This window comes from Zea mays, chromosome 2, assembly GCF_902167145.1.
Source record: "Zea mays cultivar B73 chromosome 2, Zm-B73-REFERENCE-NAM-5.0, whole genome shotgun sequence".
NCBI lineage: Eukaryota > Viridiplantae > Streptophyta > Magnoliopsida > Poales > Poaceae > Zea > Zea mays.
Genome location: NC_050097.1, coordinates 110291353 through 110315892, shown reverse-complemented (window position 1 = coordinate 110315892; position 24540 = coordinate 110291353). Strand labels below are relative to the sequence as shown.

General features: G+C 43.9%; 3 protein-coding genes across 6 annotated transcripts; 1 reads left to right on the top strand and 2 right to left on the bottom strand.

Annotated features, from left to right (window-relative positions):
• Nucleotides 1-831: 831 nt before the first annotated feature.
• Nucleotides 832-2019, bottom strand: LOC103646825 (uncharacterized). Its single transcript, XM_008671473.3, has one exon. The coding sequence runs from the start codon at nt 1678-1680 to the stop codon at nt 1186-1188; it is 495 nt and encodes a 164-aa protein (XP_008669695.1). The 5' UTR covers nt 1681-2019; the 3' UTR covers nt 832-1185.
• Nucleotides 2020-5472: 3453 nt separating this feature from the next.
• LOC100283952 (50S ribosomal protein L18) lies at nt 5473-7331 on the top strand. Of its 4 annotated transcripts, XM_020547771.3 has the most exons (3): nt 5491-5632; nt 6572-6612; nt 6731-7325. In XM_020547771.3, the coding sequence occupies exon 3, from the start codon at nt 6748-6750 to the stop codon at nt 7090-7092; it is 345 nt and encodes a 114-aa protein (XP_020403360.1). In that variant the 5' UTR covers nt 5491-5632; nt 6572-6612; nt 6731-6747; the 3' UTR covers nt 7093-7325. The 4 variants fall into 4 exon arrangements, with proteins under 4 accessions (XP_020403361.1, NP_001152098.1, XP_020403360.1 ...); XM_020547772.3 differs by lacking the exon at nt 6572-6612 and having other exon boundaries at nt 5473-5656; NM_001158626.2 differs by lacking the exon at nt 6572-6612 and having other exon boundaries at nt 5486-5632; nt 6731-7198.
• A 6157-nt stretch (nt 7332-13488) lies between these two features.
• Nucleotides 13489-17292, bottom strand: LOC103646824 (DNA-directed RNA polymerases II, IV and V subunit 9A). The gene is made up of 5 exons (XM_008671472.4): nt 16792-17292; nt 15689-15746; nt 15529-15604; nt 14206-14364; nt 13489-13734 (listed from the first exon to the last, which is right to left on the bottom strand). Exons 2-5 carry the CDS (start codon nt 15715-15717, stop codon nt 13654-13656), a joined length of 345 nt encoding a protein of 114 aa, XP_008669694.1. The 5' UTR covers nt 15718-15746; nt 16792-17292; the 3' UTR covers nt 13489-13653.
• Nucleotides 17293-24540: the final 7248 nt, after the last annotated feature.

Genomic DNA, 24540 nt, shown 5'->3' with positions numbered 1-24540 from the left:
TAGCTAGGGGTAGGGTAATGATGTATCCCCCGTGGCGCGGTCGGTCCGAGCCCAAGGTCGGGCGAGGCGGAGACTTCTCCTGAGGTCGAGGCCGAGGTCGGGCGAGGACGCAATTCCTCCCGAGGCCGAGGTTGAGGCTGAGCCCTGGGGTCGGGCGAGGCGGAGACCTCCTTCCGAGGCCGAGGCCTAAGGTCGGGCGAGGCAGAGCTTCCTGTTGCGCCCGAGGCTGAACTTGGCTGTTGTCAGCCTCACCCTGGTGGGTGGCACAGCAGTCGGAGCGAGACGAGCGGCGTTGTTTTCCTGTCAGGTCGGTCAGTGAAAGGGCGAAGTGACTGCGGTCACTTCGACCTTGCCGACTGAGGCACGCGTGTCAGGATAAGATGTCAGGCGATCCCCGCATTGAATGCGCCTGCGATACGGTCGGTTGGTGAGGCGATTTGGCCAAGGTTGCTTCACAATGAAGCCTACCCGAGCTGGGCTTCGGGCGAGTCGAGGGTGCGCCCGTCGCCTGAGGTGGCCCTCGGGCGAGGCGTGAATTCGTCCGGGACTACTGTTCCTGCCCGAGGCCAGGCTCGAGCGAGGCGAGATTGCGTCCCTTGGTAGACGAGGCCTTGACCTGAACCGCGCCCATCAGTCTTTGCGGTTTTGTGCTGATGGTGGTTACCAGCCGTGTTTAGGAGTGTTGGGGGTACCCCTAATTACGGTACCCGACAAAACTTAACTTATGTGTCACCGAAATACTACACTCTGCAAAATAGAACTAGTTCGAATATACCCGGCAACTAAACTCATCGAAGCACACCTCGCATCACTGATGTTTCTAACTTAAACTTCATACGCAAACTAAGCGTCTTATTTTCCGATCATAAAATCAATAGTAAAAATAGTGAATCGGCTCACCATAGTTAACTCGACTCAATATTTGTGAGAACGATGATAGTCTTCGATTGAAGTCTTCGATCAAACACTCTCTCCATATTACTACAACTTCGCAAAAATGACGATGATTCTTGTTCAGGCCTTTCGCCGAGCATTTGGGGGCATCGACCAGGGGCTTGCTTCTCCACATCCTATTGAGATTCTTTTGTCGACACGAACACAAGTCGAAGACAGCATGTAGGGGCCAGCATCGAGGCGGGGTGACCGAACGACGACGGCAAGACAAATGTCGGAGACGATCGGGAATCAACGACAAGCACTAGAGTTCCATAACGGGCTGCTGTAATGAGGCGTCGATGCGCTGTCCATGGCAAATAGGAGATCGACGTCCGGCCAGCGGAGACGAGCCATCCCGACGTGCAGAGGCCACACGCAGGGGCTAACCGGCGACCGGACGTTGGCGGCGAACTGCCGGCGCGCCGTGGATTGACAGACTTGGAGCTTGGGCGCCGGGACGGAGCAGACGCACGCGCAGCAGGCGGCATGGCCGAGCAGAGCGAGCGTACGGTCGGGCGAGCACACGGCTGGGTCGGGCGCGACGCAAGAGGGCGAGCACCGGCGGCCATGGGCGAGCACCAGGAAGCTCCGGCGAACACGAAGCCGTATGCCGGCCATGAGACCGAGCTCAGCAGGGAAATCCAGGCGGGCGCAGGAACACGCCATGGGAGCAGAGGAGCGCGCGCGCAGGAACCAAGCTCGAAGAGGACAAGCAGAGACGGGAGAGACTCGTCCGGCAGCCATGGCGAGCTTGGGAGACTGCGACGCGCAGGGGCTTCACGGCGCGCAGAGAGCTTGAGGGAGAGAGAGGAGGGGCCGCTGGGCTGGGCACCGGCAGGGGAAGGCCGCCGCTGGAGGCTGAGCAGATAGATGGGCGCCGAGCTGAGCGACGGCGGCGACCTGGGCGAGCCAAGGAAGCGCGAGGCTGGTGCTGGGGCAAGCGCCAAGAACAAGCAACGGCTCTGGACCTCTGGTAGCCACCTGGGCACAAGCAAGCAGAAGACCAGGCGTGTACGTGATTTTGTTCCAGGGAACTATTGAACTAATCGGCTTGAGAAAGAAAGAAGTGTGGAGAACGACATAGGGATAAGGGAGAAAAAGTCTGTCCGTGCAGAGATAAAGATAGAGCGAGGCGGTGGAGAGCTCGGCTGGAAAAAGATTAGAGAAGGTGGGGCCGTGGGGGCGGCGGTAGATAGGATCCGAGAAGATTTTTTTGGACTTTTCCATTTTCCATTTTTTTATAACGGAAATCGCAGATATTTCCAACTGTTGGATTATTAGCGATGCACAATGGGTTGACTATACGGGTTACACATTTTATTCCACGAATTATCGAACCAAATTAATTATCAATTACTCGCTTTCAGTTCTAATTACACTAATCTGGTTTATTTTGGATCGAAAACCATTTTCCTCGAGTTTCAATTAATTTTTTTTTGGATAAAAATCATCAGAGTAGGTCGAGCTTCCGAATTCGTATTCTCTAATCTATGAATTTTAAACGGGCATAAGACTTGACATATCGCGAAATAAATACGCGAGATCAATGCGGCATCGAAAGGGTGATTCTTTCGGAAGCGACGACACGCATCGTTTACGTGGGCGAGAGTCTGTGCGCTATTCAAACACGGATTTTGCACCCGCCACACGCATCACGATGTCAGACCACAGATAGACTTGTGCGACGCAAGCGTGAAAGAATTTCAAACGAATTTTTAAGGAACCACATTTGATTTCAAGGATTATAGTTCGGGACAAGATGTCGATGGTTTAACCCCAAACGATACTGGATTTCATGTTCCAGAAGATTACTAGAGTCTAAATTTTGCAAAATAAATTAGGGCAATTTAGACAGATGGAGACAGACACGATATCAAAATCGCGATAGACGAAGATAATTAGACCTTAGTGTCCGTTTTATTCACCGCTATCACGTGTTAAAGTCCGCACTCGTAGTCGAGCAGACGATAAACACCTGGGGTGTTACAGGGGCAAGCGGGGAGCGCGTTGCTACAGAGTATAGGGAGGTCCTCGGGTCGAACTATCTGTAAAGCTTTTCGGATGAGGGATTCCTATGCTTCGTTCTTCCTGACACCGTAATGAGTTTTCTCGAACTAGTGGAACTTTGTAAAGGCCTCGCAATGAATCTCTAGTCATTCGCCTTAGAAGTGTCTAAGGGTCTAGCTAACCCTGGCTTCATGGGAAACACGTCTTGTGGGTAAAGATGTGCAACCTCTATAGAGTGTAAAACTAAATGAAGAGGTCCATAGGGTTTAGGATCTGTAAAGTGAGGGATTCCTACTATCGTGGTGACTCGATCGATTATGTGTTCACGTTGATTTTGGACAGTTTTCACCAAAGAGATTCTCATAGAAACGGGCTAAAAAGCCAGACGTTTGGCAGTCCACAACAACTTCTGGCGATCAGAAGCTGGAAACAAAGTTGAAATAAAGACCTTGTGCCCTGATTATTTGACCTTCTAGCTAGTTTCTTAATGTTAAAGGGAAAAGATAAAACAAACAACTAGTTTTTTTGTTTAACTTCCAGAAAGCCAGAGCCCACAAGCCTAGAAAAGCTGAATTTATATGGGAACTTGAAAAGCCCCAGGCTGTTTGCTTTAGATTAAAGCCAAATATTCAGACTATTGAAGTTGCAATCCATAGAGACAAAACATTGTACAAACAATAGAAGCCGTTTCAGATTAAAACCAAACAAACAACTTGCCTATTTTTGTGGGATTTCTATAGCTTCCTGAGTTTAGAAAGCTAATAACACCATAAAAAATTATCACTTGCTTCTTAAAATCATAAGCCTTGCAACAACTTTTCAAAAATTCTGTAAAAGTTGCCGCTCAAACAAATAGGGTCTTAAACTATTTTCTAATCACAACAGTTTTCTGTGTAAGACAAATTTTCTTGTGTAGCATTGACTGCATTTGATGATAGCATGGAAATCAGCAGAAGCTTTACTAGTAGGTAGTATAAATATGTAAGCCATGTGCGTACAATATGAATAGTCGGTTGCCCATGCGTTGCAACGACTCACAATAATACCCACATAAACTATCCACCAAAAAGATCTCAAGGTTTTTTATTGATTGTCTCCGCTCTTCGCATAATATTTTTTATGAACACACGAGTACCATAGGCAGCAACTCAGAGGCTCCATCCCTCGCCTCCCCCACTTCCAAGGTTTGGTAGAGCAGGAGGGGAAGGAAAGAGGCAGGCATACTTGTTCGTTGCCGGAGAAGGACACGACGAAGACCTGAGCATCTAGAGGCGACATAGATAGTATACCGCTAGATACATATAAGGAGAGAGCACGCAAGCAGGGAAAGAAGCCCAGCCTGAGCAGCTCCAAATCGAGAAGCACTCGCACCAGCGCGTCAGTCCGAGAAAGGGCGAAAGAATGCGATTGTCTTCCCAACCCTGGACACGCCGAAGCGACACAACACCACCACCAACTCCATAGCAGATGCCGGCTGCTGCCACGCTACGGGCCTTGGTTATCCAATATCTCATACCTAGACTTCTCATCGCCAAGATAATCTAAGTGTGGCAGGCGCCACCATGTCCTCCTCGATGGCACGCATAGAAAAAGGCCAGGAGCATGACCGACTCGCCCCGTACCCGCGTCGACGAGCGTTGGTCGGCTCGCGGCTACGATCGTGGGCAGGGGCAGCAGGTTGGGGAGGAAGAACAGGACGAAGGCCGAGAAGACGAACGGGACATCCGACGACGGCGAAAACGATGGTGCGCGCATGATGTGAAACGTCCTTGTGGACATGCAATAGCCACTGCGCGAGTCGGTGTCGGGGCTGGTGTCAGACGAATGCGAGGAGGAGGCGCCTGCTACTACGCCCTCTGCCGAGAATGGGGTGGTGCGGAGGTGGAGGCATATGGGAGAGAGAAAAGAAGCGGGATGGTGAATGAGGTGGTGACAACCGAGACAAGGACCATCATTATCGTGTGGAGGTATAGATGGCAAAATGGGCCGTGTCTGGCGAGCCGGCCCGAGGAACGACCCATTTAATAGTGTCTGGGCCAACCCGGCACGAGCGTCGTGCGGTGCTTGGGTCGTATCCTCGGTCCGTAGTGCTGGCCTGACATAATTATTTTTTTATTTTACAAAAAAATATAGATACATATGTACAATTTATATTCAATATTATAAACAACTAAGCATGATGTTCTATTGGTTAGACAGCTTCACCCAGTGTCTCCCACCCTTTTTAACTCCACCTCCTGCACCGCTTTTTAATATTTTACGCTGATTTAACCAAATAGCCCGAGTGTGGTTTGAGACGTAAAGGTTGGTTGCGCAAAGGGGACCAGCAAGTTAATTTTAAATAGAGGCTGCACATATAGGACCAGCAAGTTAATTTTAAATAGATGTGAGGAGTTATTTTGTAAAAAAATGACGCGGAACGACCGTTAAAACTGGTGCTTTAAGTATAGAAGTATAGATTAGCAGCCAAGGCGGATTTTCTGAGTAGGGCGGTCTCAGGCTGGGCTGATTTTAAATGGGCCTCGGCCTATTGAGCCCAGGTATGTGATGATACTACGGCTCAGCCCAACGATTTCCTTTTGCAAACCCTGCTCCAACTCCGATTCGTCACTCCACCCTCGTCGCGCCGCCGCCTGCCGCGTCCCCGGCCAGCCTCGCAGCCCCGTGGTCTGCTAGCGGCTAGCCACAGGTTGGGCGCCTCCTCCTCTTCTTGGTGCGTTTCTTATTAGATACGCTGGTTCATGAGTTTATTATTCAAATCCTTGAATCGAATCGAATGCATTGATGGATGATCTTGCTGGTTTGGTTTGAAGATGAGATACCCCCTCTATGATTTCGGTCCTAGTCTGTCATGCTTTGCGGAATGGTGGTGGTGTCTGCCATGAATCAAGTGCTTGAACACATGTGGATGAGAAGCCGCTAAGCCTTCAAGTGCTGGAACACATTGTTCTTGTACTCTGTACTCAGTACCTTCAAAATACTCTGTTTCATGGAATGATATTTTTTCATCTTGCTAAAACTTAAGAAAAACAAGTAACATGCATGAATCGAATACTCTAAGGTTCAGCTCCCTCCATGTGTTGGATACCATTAAATCTGCTCTCTTTGTACCCTACATATCTGGCACCATTTTTAGGGTGAGTGATGATCTTTAGTGTGCATTTTGTTGCTGTGGCTGGCGCCGTTCTGCTGAGTCCAAGGCCGATTAAGTTTTAGATCATGTGATTTATTTTCCTACATGGCTGATTCATCAGATAAGCTTCCCTGTGCCTCCTAAATTGATTACCAGGTCACTGCCCTGGCAATTTGTCCAAATAATTGCATAACAGAAAATGTTGTTGCATATAACAGATAAAAGATATTGTTTTCTTTCATAGATGGTTTTATCTATCCGGTTGAAGTGGAATAGTCAGCTAGCTATTTTAAGCAGGAGACTTTCCTAGTTCTACCTCAGATCAAATATCCATTTGTGCCTTAGTTGGATGCTATAATTGTTTCTTTTTTGTCCTATAAAGCTTATAACTTTCTCATGCATTTTCACCCTGTCAGCAGGGTTGAAAAACAAATAACTCCACACCTTTTGTGTTGGTCCTACACACTGACATACTGTTTGGATCCTTGTTTTTAGAATCCGTGATGATGTGTTACGAATTTACTGCTTCGAGACTGGTTTGTACACTGTTGTACTTCTCTACTCTGTATTTGTTCCCACAGGGTTATTATAGGAAATGCAGTCATGCTGTGCTTCTCTAGCCAATAAGCCTTTGTTGCTCCTGTTCACTTGCAGCGGAGAGACCAGGAGCCATGGTGATCCCTCCACCAGCAAGGGCAGCTAGAGTCACCCGTTTCCTCAAGCCCTACCTGTTGAGGATGCATTTCTCAAACAAGTATGTATCTGCTCAGGTCGTCCACACCCCAACAGCAACTGTTGCATGTTCTGCAAGCTCGCAGGAGAAGCTGTTGAGACCAAACATGGAGTCGACCCGCGACGTCGCAGCAGCTGCAAAGATTGGAAAGTTGCTCGGCGAGCGCCTGCTCCTCAAGGGAATACCTGCAGTGTCCATCCACATGAAGAGAGAACAAAAGTACCATGGGAAAGTGAAGGCCGTTATAGATTCAGTCAGAGAAGCTGGAGTCAAACTGTTGTGATTGCGATGTTGAAAACATTGGACTTAGCATTTGTGCAATGGCTGAGCTGTAATTTTTAAGTGTTTATCAATGCAAAATGGCTGGACGTTGCTGTTCTGAAATTCTGGGCCAATTGTTACTCAGGTCAATAAAGGACTTTGTTTGGACTTGATGCATTGTTTCCTTTGTGTATTTGCGTGCGGCATGGACCAGGAATGTTATACATATGAATATATCGCTGTTTTCATTTTTTAGGCAGTAATGAAAGATAGTGCAGGAGCATAGCCCCCTGTTGCTGCTATGTTTGGAGATGTCATATTTTGTTATATGCAATTGTTACTTTACTTAATGATGCTTTTGTCGAGCTAATGGACCAATGGTCATGCTAAGGCCACAAATCTAGTTTTCTGTATCGTTGGTACTTGTGTGTTAACTATTGTGATTACCCTAGTATGTTGTCAGAATTAGGATTTGATCGGTGCAACTATGTAGATATGAGACTGAAATTAGGGCTGGACAAAAAGACTTGAGCTCAATAACTTGCTCGAATTGGCTCATTAGTGGCTTGGCTCGGCTCATTACTATTCGTAATAAGTCGAGTCAACATCTCAGATCGGAGCTACGCGAGCCAAGGCATCATTTTTAAATGCCCTGACCTATGAGCATAGTTATTGGCCCACTGCCTAATCAACTCAATCCAATAGCTCATTGAGCCCAAAAAGAACAAAGGGTCAAAGAAACTTGAGACCCCGGTCTTCACATCTTCACTAGCCGCTGCAACAAATCAACTCCCAGATGGACTACGAGTGTGATTATGATTTTATGACTCATAAGTCATGAGTATAGGACTACGAACGTTAACTTGTGACTGCGATTACGTGGTGCATTTGGTTTGTAAGGTCACAAGCTGGATGTATGTGGTTGCTTTTGATTGCGTAGTTACATTTGCACAAAACATAGTTATTGGATGTGATTACTCACTTGTTGTCTTGTTGATTTTTGTCACCTGCGATACAACGTATTTGATGTTGGATGATGGATTAATTTACATGATTACACCCACTTCCTATATATTGATATTTGTATATATGTTTCATATTTGGTAATTTGGATGATGGATTGATTATTTGATCTACAATGCTTACAAAAAATATGTTATTATTTATTAATAGATTAATTTATAGCTAATATTAGTCTTATAATGTTAAATAGTATATGTCCTTGTTTTTTATTACTCTGACTCACGAGCCAATCCAGCCGTGTTGAGCCAAGATGGCTCAATATATAATAAGTTATAACGAGCCAAGCCATAAATGAGCCGAACTGGCTCGATATCCATCCATAATTGAAATTGACTAAGCCATTGAATCACGACTGACGAGTGCAAAGGATTATTGGGCCAAAATTCTAGCCTAATGCGAGAAGCCCTCAATCTGTTTCATAGGAATAGGCCAATTTAGGACACAAGTTTGTAGGAAACAGTGACGCCTAAGAGGGGGTGGATTAGGACTTCTAAAAACTTTCTCTAAACTAGGTCACAAATAAATCTCTAGACCAAAACCTATACAAATAAACAATCTAGAATGTGCAACTTAGGTTTTTCTAAGTGTTGTTATCTCTACCGCAAAGGCTAAGTTTCAATCTAAATAATCTAACTATAAAGACAAGATTGAAACTTAAATACTTAATAGAAATGCGGAAGGTAAAGAGTAAGGTAGAGATGCAAACTCTCGTGGATGACGCCAGTATTTTTATCGAGGGCCAAGCACTACGGTCGAGTAACTCCGTAGAGAGTCGCGGACCTTCTCCACGCGCAAGTGGTGCTCCGCTTTCAACTCCTCTCGGACGCTCCCCGCCGTCTGCACTATCGAGCTTCCGGCCGAAACGCCGCGGGCCTCGTTCCCTCCGGTACACGGTGGCGGTCAAGACACAAACGCGGTTGTCACGGTCTAGCAAGACTCTCGCCCCACGCGATACAATTACAATGGCTCACGCAAGAGCCGAGAGGTTGTGTGGTTTTTCTAAACTCACTCAACAAACTAGGATTCATCTAGAGCAAGTGCTAATGCAGTCTAACTAATCTAAACACTTTGCAAAGCACCTACGCTAATCATCGAGTGATTCTATTAAGCACTTGGGTATATGAGCACTTGAAAATGTCTATAATATGCATTGGTATGTTGCTTGAGCTCCCACACCTTGAAATGGCCGGTTGGGGGTATTTATAGCCTCCCCCACAATTATAGCCGTTAGACAGAAGCAACAACTTTCTGTCGACGGGCGCACCGGACAGTCTGGTGCCCTGGCCACGTCAGCCGACTGTTGGGGTCTAGCAGTCGACCGTTGGATCCGACCGTTACCCAGACTGTCCGGTGCTCACCAGACAATCTGGTGCTACAGCCCGAGGGCACCTTGCAGCGGGCCCCTCTACGCAGACTATCCAATGTCCCACCAGACAGTCTGGTGCACACCGAACAGAGTACTGTTCACTGTCCGGTGCGCCACCAGGGCGTTGGCTGACTACCCACTTCATGGATTTCTTCGCTGCTTCCTTGGGCTTGTTTTGTTCTTGAGTCTTGGACTTCTAGGCTCTCTTTATGTCTTCTTTTGAGATGTTGCATCCTTAGTGTCTTAGTCCAATTCTCTTCGCATCCTGTGAACTATAAATACAAATACCAGCAAACACATTAATCCATAGGTTATGTTGATCATCAAACACCAAAACCTTTTGAGCCAAATGGCCCGGGGTCCATTTTCCTTACAAAGTTATCTCCTTTGGTAGAAGGAATTTCATCTTAACAGAACATGGAAGAAGAAAAGAAGGGGAAAGCAGAATGCCGCCTCTGGACTAGGCTATATCCAAAGTTACCATATTTCTCACGAACAGTGCCAGGGTTTAAGTGGTAGTGACACTCGTCTTGATAATAAGTTTGGAAGAGTCATTTTTACAGGCATATTCACCCTCTCTAGGCTTAGCAATCCTTACATATCTAAATTTAGTTAATTTATCAAAATTAGCTAAACTAGCTTAATTCTAGCAAAAAACAGTCAATCTAGCTTCATTGCAACTCTGTCAGCAAGATATTCTATCAGCTATATCTGATATAGTGGGGTTACTTCAACAGTTCAATCTCATTGGACTAAGGGTCATGGTCCAATGATCATGCATTGGATGGTCTAACACTTGCCTTATCAACCTAGACTCTATAATGGCTAGTTGGATGTTTGGGATGCATAAATACTTGTCCAACTTGCCCAAACTAGCTCTCTTGCACATTTGTTCAGGTGAAGAACCCATTTGGGAAGAAAGGGAGAGCATTTGCCTAGTGAGGTGATTGAGATTTGGCAATTGTGAGATTAGTGTCTTCTTAGTGTACTGAAAGAAGTAATTGTGCATCCAATGTTCTCATTAGCTTTGGACATGTTAAGTTAGAGTTTGTGGTTGCTACTCTTAGTAATCGATATCACCTAGACGACTTGATGGCGATCAAGAGTTTGATTATCACTGGATGGATGTTGTAGGTGACCCAACCATAGAGAGTACTTGTTCTTTATGTGGAATAACAGAGAGCGACACCCTTGTGCGGATGCTCCAACAAGGACTAGTGGGAGTTTCAACTATTCGATACCTCAGCAAAACATCACGTTATTTCTAACCCTTGTTTTACTTTGATTATTTATATTTAAGTAATTTAATTTTGGTCTTTACTTTAATAGATCTGTCATGTTAGAATAGGGTTGGAACATAGGATGCAAATCTTTTGTATAGAATGGATAACATTCTTAAACATAAAGGATGAAGCGGGTTATCCAATATGATTTGTATGTTGCAAGAAATTTTAGAGAAGTCCAATTGAACCCTTCTTTCTAGATCTTTTTACTCGTTATATTATTTTAACGCTTTGGAGTTGTGAACAACTTATGTTACCTAAAGATTTGTTATGAATTCATAAATATGGTGTTAACGATTTATGTAATATGGATCGATTTTTGTGCGTGCGTGTGTGTTGTAAATGGATATAAATGGCTAAATTACAGAACTGTTTGTGCTCCTAACACTAATTTTTGTCAGGTACGTCGAAATTAGCAAGGCTAATTTTGTGGGTTAAGTCAGACCAATAAAAACTAGTTAGTTTCTGTGAGTCATGTCTGGTCGACATTCCATGAAAATTAGTTAAGTTTTTATGTTTTAATCCGCAAGAGCCGATTATCAAATTTTCGTGGGCAAACTCTATTTTTAGTGGATCTTTGGCCGACGAAAATTTTAGAAAGAATCTTGTTTGTATCTATTATAGTAAAATTTCTTTATAAACTAATATAAAAGGTAAAAGCAGACTTCAAACATGTTTCTTGTCGGAAAATAAAGGAAAAGTGAAGCATGGCCCAAAAGGCCCAGGTCACTCCAAGAGAGAGGAAAGCGGTGAAAACAAAGTTTGGGCAAGTTGGCAAATAAAACGAAGTTCATCGGAAAAGCCAATCTAGGCTACTAGTTGTTTGAACCTTGGGCTAAGATCAACTCTAACAGACTAGATATATGGTTTTGTAAAAGTAAATTTAGCTAATATAAGAAGAAAAGCGTCGGGTTAGGCATTTTGAATTTAGAGATTCAAAGTAAATGCCTCTTAAGTAAATGGTTGTATAAACTTCTCAATGAAGAAGGAATGTGACAATCGTTGCTGAGACGGAAATATTTGGCCAATCGAACTCTATCCCAAGCACATCGTCGGGCTTCGGATTCTCACTTTTGGAGTGGCCTTATGAAGATTAAGGATCTATTCATGAGTAAAGGTACCTTTCAGGTAAAAGATGGGTCCCAAACGCGTTTCTGGGAGGACAATTGGCTTGGGTTGGGAGCGCTAAAATTTCGATTTCCTCTTTTGTATAATCTTGCAAGGAGGAAGAATTCAATTGTTGCCTTTGTCTTCTCCACAGTACCCTTAAACATATCATTCCGTAGGGGATTGGTGCACCAGTTGAGGGCTCAATGGTTTCAACTAGTGACGTTGGTGGCGTATACCAATTTGACTACTAACAGGGATTCATTCAGATGGGACCTCACTGCCAATGGGTTGTTCTCTGTTCAGTCCCTGTATCAGGCAATTCTTAACAATGGGGCGGTTAGGGATAACAAGGACCTTTGGAAGCTTAAGATACCTCTGAAAATAAAAGTTTTTATGTGGTACCTCAAAAGAGGTGTAACTTTAACAAAGGATAACTTGGCCAGGAGGAATTGGCCTGGTAATCAGACCTGTTGCTTTTGTAGCAGACTGGAGACAATAAATCACCTGTTTTTCAGGTGTACTTATGCGTCTTTCATCTGGCGTTTGGTTCAGATAAGCACAGGGTTGAGACCACCTCGGGATGCAAACGATTTGTTTGGGGACTGGGCAAGGGTGCTATCAGTCAAATCACGTCGTTTACTACTAACTGCAGCATCTGCAATTCGCTGGGCTATTTGGTTAAGCAGGAATGATGTGACTTTCAATAAATCTTCTCCTAAATCTTGTCTGCAGGTAACCTTCAGGGCAACATATTGGTGTCGCTTCTGGGCACAGCTACAGCTTAAGATGGAGGACCAAGAGTTAATAAAATCTTCATGTCGCAAGATGGAGATGGTGCTACTAAAGTTTTTTCGCAATTTCGGATGGGGAGCTGCTTGGCGATTAACGTTGTAGTACCTTTGGTCTTGTCATAGGTGGTCTTGGGTGCAGTCATGTGTTTTGTCAAGGCAGTAAGTTGCTTTCAGTTGTAAACGTTGGCCGTAGCCTCTCTAGAGGTCAAGGTCGGACTATGTTTCCATTATCAAAAAAAAAAACTTTGTCAATAACTCTAAATTTAGTGGCTCCATATCTCTCTACTTTTGCTCTATATTTTTAGATAGCATGTTTCACTCTCCATTTGATTCTAGTCTATTTAATTAACATACTTTTTTTATAAAATCTATTTTAGAGATTAGCTAAATCACTAAATTTGCTAGTCTTTTTAGCTAATCTTTTAAATTGCCCTAACCGAAATATGTCTTGTGCACTCCGAAATCTGACTAGATTACCTGGGACACAGGTACACAGACAAATCACTCATGGTTCATACATGTAAATCATACATTCTCGTATTTCAAGTCCAAGGGCACACACACAACCACGGAACAATCAATGTCTCGTGATGAGAGACACATCCAGTTATACTAATACATAAAAAAATGCACATGAAGTGAAGAGGGAAAAAATGTACATAAAGCAAAGAGTCTCCCATTTAGGAGAGCAGTATGTGAGTCTCCAATTTATGGGGTGTTTGGCATTGATCCGTAGGAAAACTCTAGGCAGAGCTAACCAAACACCTCCTAACTCATTAAGAATACCTTCTTTGCTCCTCCTCGGAGTTTTGGGGCAGAACAAGCATATGAGACTACGTACTATGTGGTGCAGCTACATATCATATATGCGTAGAATTAAATAAAATATTGGAAAGACATTCTCTCATTAATCTTAGGTCAGATTCGAAATACATAGTCCAAGAAAACTACAAAACAAGTTAAGTTTCATGCTCTGATGAAACAACTATTAGAGCGAAGATTTCATCGCATCATTCCCTCCACCGATGACCACAATCAGGGCTGCAGCACACAAAGAACAGGGTCATCCCCTCCTCCCCTCTTGCTGCGGCCTGCAAATGATAAAAAGAAGCGCATGGCTTAAGATTGTCTCAAAACATTTAAGCAGGTTCAGTGCCATCAATTGCAACTACTGATACAAATATCACTTTGCTGCAGAAACGGTAAACACGGTAATTTTGAACAATACAGAAAGAGACATGAGCGATACGCTCTGCATCTCCAAATGGCATTTGGTAGTAGTATTACTGCACAAAAGAGGACCCATTGCACCAAACAATAATACAAGGTCACGTTTTCTTGGGATCTGACTCCTGACTTGTCAATGAGGACATGCCCATGTCAGTGATATACATGGCGGCCTCAACATTTAGGATAGACAATGCCAAAAATAAAAAGGGAAGCAAGATCCGACGTTGACATTAACAAGGCGCAGAATTTTGGCATATTTATTTTTTAACAAGTTATTTAGATTGCATAGCAATATCACATGAAAATGCGATAAGGCAAAACAAGAAAAAGACCTGGAAGAAAACAGCCTCTCCATGCCCACAGAGATTGCAGCGGACAGTCTTGGTTCTGGGAAGAGTTGGATCAGAAGCTACATCCTGCAAGACCTGTGTTCGCTCCCCAGCAGTATGGTGCACCTCGTTCCGATAGACACAGTTATTGTCAGAGACCTCCTGAACCAAACCAGGAATAGTACTGTTAACTTGTAAGCAGAATAAATGGTGTTTGAGGGATGGCAAATTATTCACTTCACTATTCATCAAACAAAGACATAACCAACACTGTAGGACAAGTGTAGTATATTTCAGCGTGTGCAGAACATAATTATTAAGACGGTAAGGCGACCGACCCCCTGTTTATATTTTAGGCGATAAAGTGTAAGGCCAAGTGGCGGTTTAGTTATATAAGTAAATATAAAAAAAATTGATCAAATATTATTTATATATCATTACTTCAAAGTTAATAAACAAGCTAGCACTTATGGCCTAGTAGGCCTAATTTCAGCCTAGTAGAAGCAGAAAAAAAGGAAAGGAAAGAAGCTCACAATGAGCTAGCCCATCCCAATACAGTTTTAGGTTAAAACACAGCAAGCAGCCCCTTGCAACCTAGCAGCCGCCACCCGCCAGCTCTAAGACTGCCTCTCTCCCTCCCCCCGCAGACTACCTCTCCCTCCCTCTCCCCGCAGCTCTCCTCTCTTTTCCTCCCCCCGCAGCCATCCTCTCTCTTCCCTCAGTCCCTCCCCCGCCTGGAGCCACGCCGCCAACGGTGAACTGAGCGCCGCCGCTGCGAGGGAGCAGAGCAAGCGCACTGCCAAGTACGCACCCTGCTCGCCGCCGCCCCCTCAAAACCCTACCTTCCCCCTAAGGCGTCGCCCAACAACGCCTCGCCGACGCCCTGCGCCGCGGTGGACGCCTTACGCTCCAGGGAAAGGTGCGTTAGACGCCTCAGGTTCCGTGCACACCTTAGCGCCTAAGTGACGCTGAGGCGACGCTTCAAGGGCGCCTTGATAAGCATGGTGCAGAAGCGTGAATATTTGCTGTCCTGTTACAGTTGTTTAACTTTTGCTATGCACCATGCAACCAATGAGGAATTAAGTAGCAAAATACGGAAATGAAGGGCACACATAGCATTGGCATGACCCTACTAAAATCCTATAATTTGGAAGGGGGCAGGGAACAACCCCATCCCCATAAACAATCTAGTGCTCATTCGAACCCCATCACTGCTGTGCCCAAACGCCATTATTGTAGTGGTGCACTAACGAGAGGGGTATAGCAAGAAGATTGGATTGGATTGGATTTGTTGGTGGAACAAGGATAGAGGTTACCGAGTTGTACCTGATGCTCGCAGTTGCGACATGCAAAGAACAGGGTGCGCCTGTCCCTGTCCTCCTTGGGGTACAGAATGTTGTTGCTGCACATCCATCCATCATCAAGTAACTGTATGATCAATCTAATGCAAGAGAGAGGAAGATGATTGATGTAGAAGGGTGCATACCACTCGCGACAAAACTTCATGGTGCTCATGGTTGCAGCAGTAGTGTCTTCTTAAAGCCCTGAATAAAAACCAGAGAGATTTCAGATTGTCCAATGGTAGAAATGGAACAACTAAATTTATTGTGTATCTCCGTAGTAAATTACCATCTGATTATTCTTGATAAAGTGACTTACTAATTGCATTGCTATTTCAAAGTGCAAATGGGAAATTTGAGGATATAAGTGAGAAAAATATAAGCTCTACCTACAACCGAGAAACGAAATAGTAAATTTGTGAATTTTCCTTAGCTGTGGTATCTGAAAGATACAGAGACATTTATTAACCTGATGGCATTAACAGTGGCAAAGTTTTCTCCTACGACCTGCTTAAGTTCTGGTTTGTACATTTATGTTCAACATCCAATGTTTGGATAACCCAGCAAACTGATTGTGGGCTTCAGGTTGCTGATTACCTAGCACCCATCAGTACCAAGCAGATAATGCTAGCATTAAGCAATGTTGCACATCTAGTCATCAACTGTTTTTTATAGGAAGAAAAAGGATTGACCTGACCCCATGCGTGAACATTACAATCAGCTAGAGAGAGATAGAGAGAGAGAAAACCCTCAAGGTTTCATTTGCCATGTGGGGGTTATGTTCTAGAGGAGAAATTACCCAAGTGTCGCTCCCTTCCACCTGGGGGTTTAAAACCACTGCTGAAGTTACTTATCTGGGATGACTTGGATTGATACGGAATGGTTCCGTGGCAAGAAACACTGCAAGGTTGCTATCTATAATTTATTACTGTATTTATTTTCTTCTCAATGAACAGATAGCTTAGAGCTGCGCCAATAATTCAAATACCGCCTGGATCAAACTACATATATGTCATATGTCCGGGTTTATTTTGAACACCATAAGTACATACACATCATGTTCAAACGATTAAAACTTGCCAAAAGATCTAATTAGAAAAATATGCTCAGCACTTCTGACATGAAAGTAACTACTTGTTTTCTACTGTAATTGCAATCTAATCTCACGATTGCCTTCACAACAATTATCTGAAGGGAATTTAGAAAAAGCAAATAAGCTAAAAAAATAAAGCGCAAGGATATCTCTTACCAGAGTTCAGGGTTCCAAAATGCTTCCGCCTTGGTGGAGCAGCGGCTGCTGGCTCCCGCTGCCCTCGAGACGCGCGCAGCGCTGCCGCCGGGGCCGGGCGCCGTTGACGATCCACCGGAGGCGGGAGGAGAAAGGCAAGCACGCAGGGTCACCGGCCGGTGTGCAGAGGACCGGGGCCGAGGGCGCGCGGTGACTGGCGAGAGGCCGGAGGGGAAGCCGCTGACGCAGTCGCAGAGCCCGAGCCTGAGCGCCGCAGCCGCCGCCTGCGTGCCGATCGCGAGTAAAAAAGGGAGGGAAGATGAAGCGCCGGCGCTGCGAGATTGAAGAAACGGCGGCGGCTCTGCCCTCGATGGAGTAGCGAAAAGTTCAGGGTAAAGAAACGTGTATTGGGTTTGTGCTGAACTGATAGGCTTTTAGATGTGTCACCCAATTTCTATATATAGAGGCGGTGGAAAATTTAGGGTAAAGAAACGTGTGGTTGAATTGGATTTGCGCTGAATTAGGGCTGTTTGTTTTAGATTATAGTTTATATAATCTAGATTAGATTAATCTAGATTATATAATCCAGATTATAAATCTAATCTGTCTAGATTATAATCTTTATATATCTGTTTGGTAGTCCGGCTATACAAATATAGATTATTGTTATTAACACAAGTCAACAATGCTCTTGTTTTTTATTTGATTTTTTTTTTGCAGGTATATCATTTTATCGATTCGTATAAATATTTTGAAGATAAGAAAATTGAATTCTGCTAGTTCGTACATCTTATTTATGCACAAGAAAGTATCTATAAATAAAATTGCATTCTCCTAGCAAACAATGCATTTGCAATTTGATCTCGAATATTATTCATGTCGACCTCTACCTCATCATCTTCCAATTGACTTATACTATCTTGTTGTGTTGGAGGAATTGGCATATAGTTCTCATCTCGATCGCACCGATCAAACTATTTGTCGGCCAGTTTGCTGTCTCGAATAAAATTATGTAGAGCCATACATGCATGTATTATTTTTTACTGCTTCAACATTAGATAGCTTGGTAAATCTAGTAAAATTCTCTATTTCATCTTCAAAACACCGAAGGAACGCTCGATATTATTACGAAGAGAGGAGTGTAATTGGTTGAATACCTCTTTTGTTCCACTTGCCCGTGGTCCCACTCTAAACTCTGGCAAATGGTATTTCACACCTTTATATGGAGCTAGATAACCCTTCTGGTTTGGATATCTAGAGTCAATGAGGTTAAATTTTCCTACAATTTTATTTCCAACATAAAATAAAAAAACATAGTTTTTAATTCAAAATAAAACATGTTACAAATAATCATACCTAGTGGAGGATGAGGAAAGATGGTGCCATACTTGTGCAAAGCATCATTAAATACTCTCATATCTTGCACCGATTCGAGCCATCCCGCAACAACAAAAGTGAATCTGATGTCGAAATCACAAATAGCTAACACATTTTGAGTCGGATAACCGTGTCGACCCACGTGTTGGACAACTTCTGATGATGGTACAACTACAGGAATGTGGGTATCATCTATTGCACCTATACAATTGTTAAATTGTGGTGCAAACTGATCGCTTAGCAACTTTGGATGAGGTGTCAGGAAATTATGATCTATAGGCTTCACAAGATCCTTAGACATACGATATACACATTCCAACACTTCACTTATTTTTCTACTAATGGTTTCTTTTGACCTTCCAAACCGATTCTTCACTTGAACAAAAGATTGAGGAGCACCAATAGTCCATAGAAACATTGCCAAAGCTTCAATAGATGTCATTTTTTACTTGATGTCAATCCATATGACGATACTAACAAATCATGCAAACTTTTAAACAATTGTTTGCTCATCCTGGACATGTCATAACATTGTATAGGATCACTAGTTGTTCTCATCACCCAATCATATCCAGTCGTCAAAGGTTCTGATCTCACAAATTTGTTCAAGTAAGTTTTGGTGTAGAACATACCATGTCCAAATATAACTGGTTCAAAATTTCTCAAAGTATTAGCTTGATCAAGTGCAACAACCAGTGACATGTCCACCTCATCATCATCACTTGAACCACTGTCCATCTACACATAACATAATACAATAACATAATATGGTTTAGTTCACAATAAAATAACAAGATCTCATAACATAGTTTATGACGATATGTAACAATGTTCATGTTCACCATGACGCTTTAAGGTCTCATAACAAGTATTGTAATTGAAAAATCAAAACAATATATCATAAAATATCTACTAAATGTAGCCTACATTAGCACAATGACGCTTCAACCATAATAGCCTTCCTTCATCTGTCTCAAATGCTTTGAATGTTGCCCTGTTCTGAGCTTTCTTAAACAATTCAGTTGCCATGGAATGTTCCACTGACCCTTGTCTTGCCCCACGTCTAACTGCTATTTGTTGAACTTCCTTGATCTGTTCATCCAAATGCTGACCAAGCATGACCATCTTATAAATTTTACAATTATTCGTTAAGGTCTCATGAATGTCTTGCATAACTTTAACCATTGGATTTTTAGTGTGCTTCCTAGGACTAGTTGCAGTACTAGCATTTGGATGTTGAGAGGGCCTCTTGCTCACAGATGTATTAGGGGAGACATATATGTGTCAGCATCTTCTAGACTCTAGAGTATAGTTTGCAGGCACCTCATCAGCCCCAACTCTTCACCAGGAGCACATTCACCAGAGCCATCCACAACAATGCCTCCAAAAAATTGTTGTAATAGCTCTTCATGATCAGGAGGACCTTTTTTAGTTTTTTTTCTAGTGAGAATTGCCCTACACACACAAACAATAATGGTTAATTCAATGCCATTACAATAACCGCATAAAATGAAGTAATTGTAGAAAATCAAATAAGTGATACCTTAGTAACACGATTCCAATAGTCCTCAAGTTCATCCACAATTTTTAATGCAGGATTCCATCCTAATCCAGTATTTGCATTTAATTGCAACCAAAAACCATATAAACCTTTCAATAAGTCCAATTTATTTTTCAATTGAAGCCTTGAATGGTGCAACCCTATTGCTATGTTGTACTTTTCAACTATGTTGTTGTAACCACGAGTAGTCATGATGCCATTCAGCCTATTACCAGCATTGATTTTTTGGATACAGATTTCACAAAATACTCTAGTGTTCTCAAAAGTCCAAGCTTCTTTGTCATAAGCTTCATTCTACTCAAAATTTAAAACATGTATGCAAACAAAGTTTAGAAATTTAAAACATGTACGGAGTTAAAGTCATGTAGAACAATAGGAAAAAAGGAAATAAATTTACATTATTTCCAATTAGTGGTTCAGCATGCAGTTCCTCTTCGATGGGATGCGAATCGTCATCATGAATTATATTAGATCGTGGAGGCTTGTATGCGCTCCCACGTCCGCAGCCACGAACATAACGATAGACCCTTGCGAACCTTGTGTTGGCCGCTTCTGTCACACTCGGTTTTAAGGAACAAAGCCGGGTGCATCTCATATATGCGCCAGAGAAGACAACACATATAATAACATAGTGCATAGAGATAAATGTCATAAATATCATAAATGTACTTATTACATAGCGGAAGTCTTACAAAAATAAATGATAAAATAAAGCGGACTAAATATTATTCCCTGGCGCCACAAAGTTGACTGGGAGACGCCACCTAGATCAAGTCGAAAGCCCCAGTGCTAGGCGGCTCCTCTTCGACCACATGTTCTTCTCCTGTGGGGGGTGTGAGACAGCAAGAGTGAGCTCACATACGTTCATAGCTCAACAAGTCGTGGGGAATAATGTGCTTGAACTCACCAAAGGTGGGAGTTCAAGTGAAGTGTAAGGCTGATCAACAAAATAAAGGCTGGAGCTGAGCATTGCTTTTATAAGTTGGTCAAAATTTTATTAGCAGTTACTAAGTGTAAGTAAATACCAAATCTTAGTAATAATAAATAAAAGTAATAATAAAATAATCCCAAATGCGATGCAAATGTCAAATTGAGTTTTAGTTCCATAGATTAATCATGTGAGGGTCCGAGCTGCTCATGACCGTGAGCACAGCTAGTATACTAATTTTACACTCTGCAGAGGTTACACATCTTTACCCACAAGCCATGTTACCCATCTGCCAAGAGACAACCAATCTCATACACCTCTACCGAGGAGGCGAGACAGGGTAACACTACGAGGCCTTTACAAAGTTCCACTAGCTTCAGAAATCCCGCTACAGTTTATAGGAAGCTCCAGTGCAGGAATCCCTCGCCTGACCGCCATTGCAGCAGAATCAACCCAAGGACCTCCCTACACTGACCACTCCCATACTGCCCTTGCCCCTTTCAGGTAAGGAAGTCATCCACTAGCTTTCCTAGTTAATCAGCCAAGGGCGTTCCATTAAACCCTTGTGGTAGCACTATTTTCCCGGGTGGTCGCTCCATGTTCCCATTAACATAATGATCTTAACATGAACAATAATAATAAAAAGATAATAAAAGTGTAATCATTAATAATGTATCTCCATACCTAAATCCACATGAAGCAATAGCAAGTACTATCCAAAAATATTTCAGTGGTACAACAAGGTATAAAGATAGCCAAAACTGGGGTAACCTATTGGATCCCATCAAAAATACCCTATGCAGATCATTATAATTAATAAGAACATGGTTGGGAAAAATTAAGTGATCAAGGGCACAACTTGCCTTCAATGAGCTCCTGCTCAGCAACTTCTACCTGCTGAACCTCAGGATCCACAGTAGCTTGCTCGTCTACTCGCATCAACACAATACATACATAGTATAGCAAAAATTAACATCACACCAAACAGGTAAATAAAATATACAGTAAAAATCTACAAATTAAAATAAGAACTTAGGAACATGAATCATTAATTTTGGAGTTATATATTTTAAGTTATGAATTTCTAAAGGTTTTATGTGCTTGAAATAGGATTAAATGATAAATTGATTTTCTTACCGTTTTCATGCCAAAACAGAGACTCTAGGTGATAAACATTAATATTACAAAATTTTAGAAACTTGAATGGATGAATTTGGAGCAAAAATGAATTTAATATGAATTTCTCAAGTTTCTAGAATTATTTTTTGCATTAAAACTAATTTCTATAATTATTTCTCTATTCTTAACCCTTTCTAGACTGGGCCTCGTTTTCCAGAGAGTGCAGGGGGCACGGTGTAAAATTCCTAAGACCCATTGCACACTACCCCAGGACGACAGGTTCATTTCTGTAAAGTTCAGGGCTCCTTTAGCAAAGTTGTCGGTCGAAGGGGGTACGCGCTCATCTCGATCGTTGGATCAACTACCGACCGCCCAGATTACATCGCCCATTAAGTGAACTGGTACGCGCTACTGGCCCTCCAATCGATGATCGACGACCGTGATTTTAAAAGCACGAGATCAAATCTCCCCCGCACAGATCGTATCCAACGGGGGTAACTAATCCCGCGCCCCTCAACTCTAAAACTGAATCGGCGCCGTTCGTCGGTGATCCAGCGGTACAGACATCACCTAACCTGCGATATGATCTGGACCGTTGATCCATTGATCAACCATCCACATCCCATCGTCCTCCCCTGACCAATTACCCCAAATGACCGACGGCGGCGAGGACCTTCGCCGGCGATCCAATTCTCCGGCCCGGGGGCACCAAATACAAATTAACTACTTCTACACGTTGCGGGTATGAAAGCGGGTTCTGGCGAGGGTTTTTTACCGGGAGTTGCCGGCGCTAGCGAGCTGTCCACGGAGAGGGGCGGTTCTGCCCGAGCGCGCACTCCGGTGAGAAATTCCTTCTGATTCGGGGCGGCAACGCTCGCACTGAGGGCACGGATGGGTCTCACGGACACCGGCGAGCTGACACGACCACACACCGGGGACGGAACTCCGGCACGGACGGGTTTCACCGGCGGCGCGAATGCACGGGGTTTGTGGCTTGTGGGGCGATGGTTTTACGGCATGCAGGCGCGAGTGGGTGAGGGAAGGGGGTTTATGGAGCGAACGGGTCCACGGCCACTACGACTTTATAACCCGCAGGGTTGGTCAACCGAGCCGGCGGAATTGGCGGCGGCAGCTCCGGGCTGTTAGCGCGCGAGGAGGAAGAACAGTGACTGTGCGCCCGAGCGGATGACAAGGTGGTCCCACACGCCAGTGGAAGGAAGGGAGGAGCGAGCGCGAACGGAAAGGCTGACCCGTGGGGGCCGCGACTCAGTGAGACATGCGTGCACCCCGCGGCTGACCAGTGGGCCCGCTTGTTGGCGCGCAACGCTAGGGAGGTAGTGGGCCGTGCACGAGGGAGACAAAGAGGAGGTGGGGAAGTGGGCTGGAAAGAAGGAGGTCGACCCAGGTAAGCTCTCCTTTTTTTATTTTATTTTCTGTTTTATTTCCTTTTTGTTTTCTAGGATTCAATTTTGAATTTAAATTTTGGTTTTGAGACTCATCATTTACAATTATATTTGTGCAATTAAAAATACTAAGTCTGAAGATATTTATTTATATATATTATTTATATTTTCATATCTCTTCTCTTTTCCTTATTTTCAAACCCTAATTTCCATTTAGGGTTTAATCCAATCTTTAGAATTATTATCTCATTGTTATTATCCTTATTATTTTATTTAATGCACAAATATATAAAACTCCAACAAGATGCATTTTCTTTTATTTTAGTGTCATTTGTTTTAATTAATCACTCTTAATTTTATGTATGCTCTTTTTATGATGCAAATAAGGCACATAAAATAAGGAGACCTCTATATATCCCTTTTATACAATTTTGAGTATTACAGCTTTCCACGTTCGAAAATAACATCTACAAAATATTATCTTGTCAACATTGGAACAAACAAGTGGGGTTAACAAGAATAGGTAAACGTAACACGACACAACTTGTGAACATCTACAACACACCTGCGACACGATCTGTAGCTTGGTCCTGTGTAGCGAAGTTCGTGGTGGCGAGGCCTCGCTCAGCGCTCACCATGCCAACACTAGCGGTGGCAAGCCCTCGCCCAGCCCTGCGCTCGTCCTCGACGACATCGATCGACGACCTCGGGTAGTTCTAGCCGTGGCCCCTGCCGGCACTTGCGACGTCATGTCCCCCTCGTCGCACGCAAAATTTTCCTCGGCGTCGAGATTGTCCATGGAGGAGCGGGTACGCTAGACAAATCTAAGCGCATATCAGTTTCAATTTCTCTTCATATGCCTACTTGTGCAATTTCAGCAACTCATTTAGGCTGTCTCCAACAAGGGTCTGTATATGGTCCTGTCCGGTAAATTTAGAGGATACAGACATTCGCAACGCCTCCAGCAGTGTTCGGTAAACGATGCTCTAAATTTTACCGTTCGTGGTCCATCCGCTAATTGTGGCGGACTCCAGACGCCCGCTATACACCGGCTGGCAGTGAATCCCGCGCCGACGCCGACATTTCCTCTCCGTCTCTGTTCCCTGGAACCATCTCCACCATGTCGTCGGCGCGCTCGCGGCAAGGATGTCGGACGCGAAGCTAGGACCAGGCTGCCGGAGTCGCCCTGATCTAGGTGAGGACGGCTCGCATCCGTTGGTTTCCAAGCAGCAACCACCCGACGGTGGCATCATCCTCCTTCAATTCGGTAGATCTTAGCCAATCGTCCTCTTCCCCTTTGAATGGTTGCTAGCCTCTCACTTCCCCTTTGAATGGTTGCTAGCTTCTCAGGAACTCCGAATGCCCTGGATCCTAGCCAATCA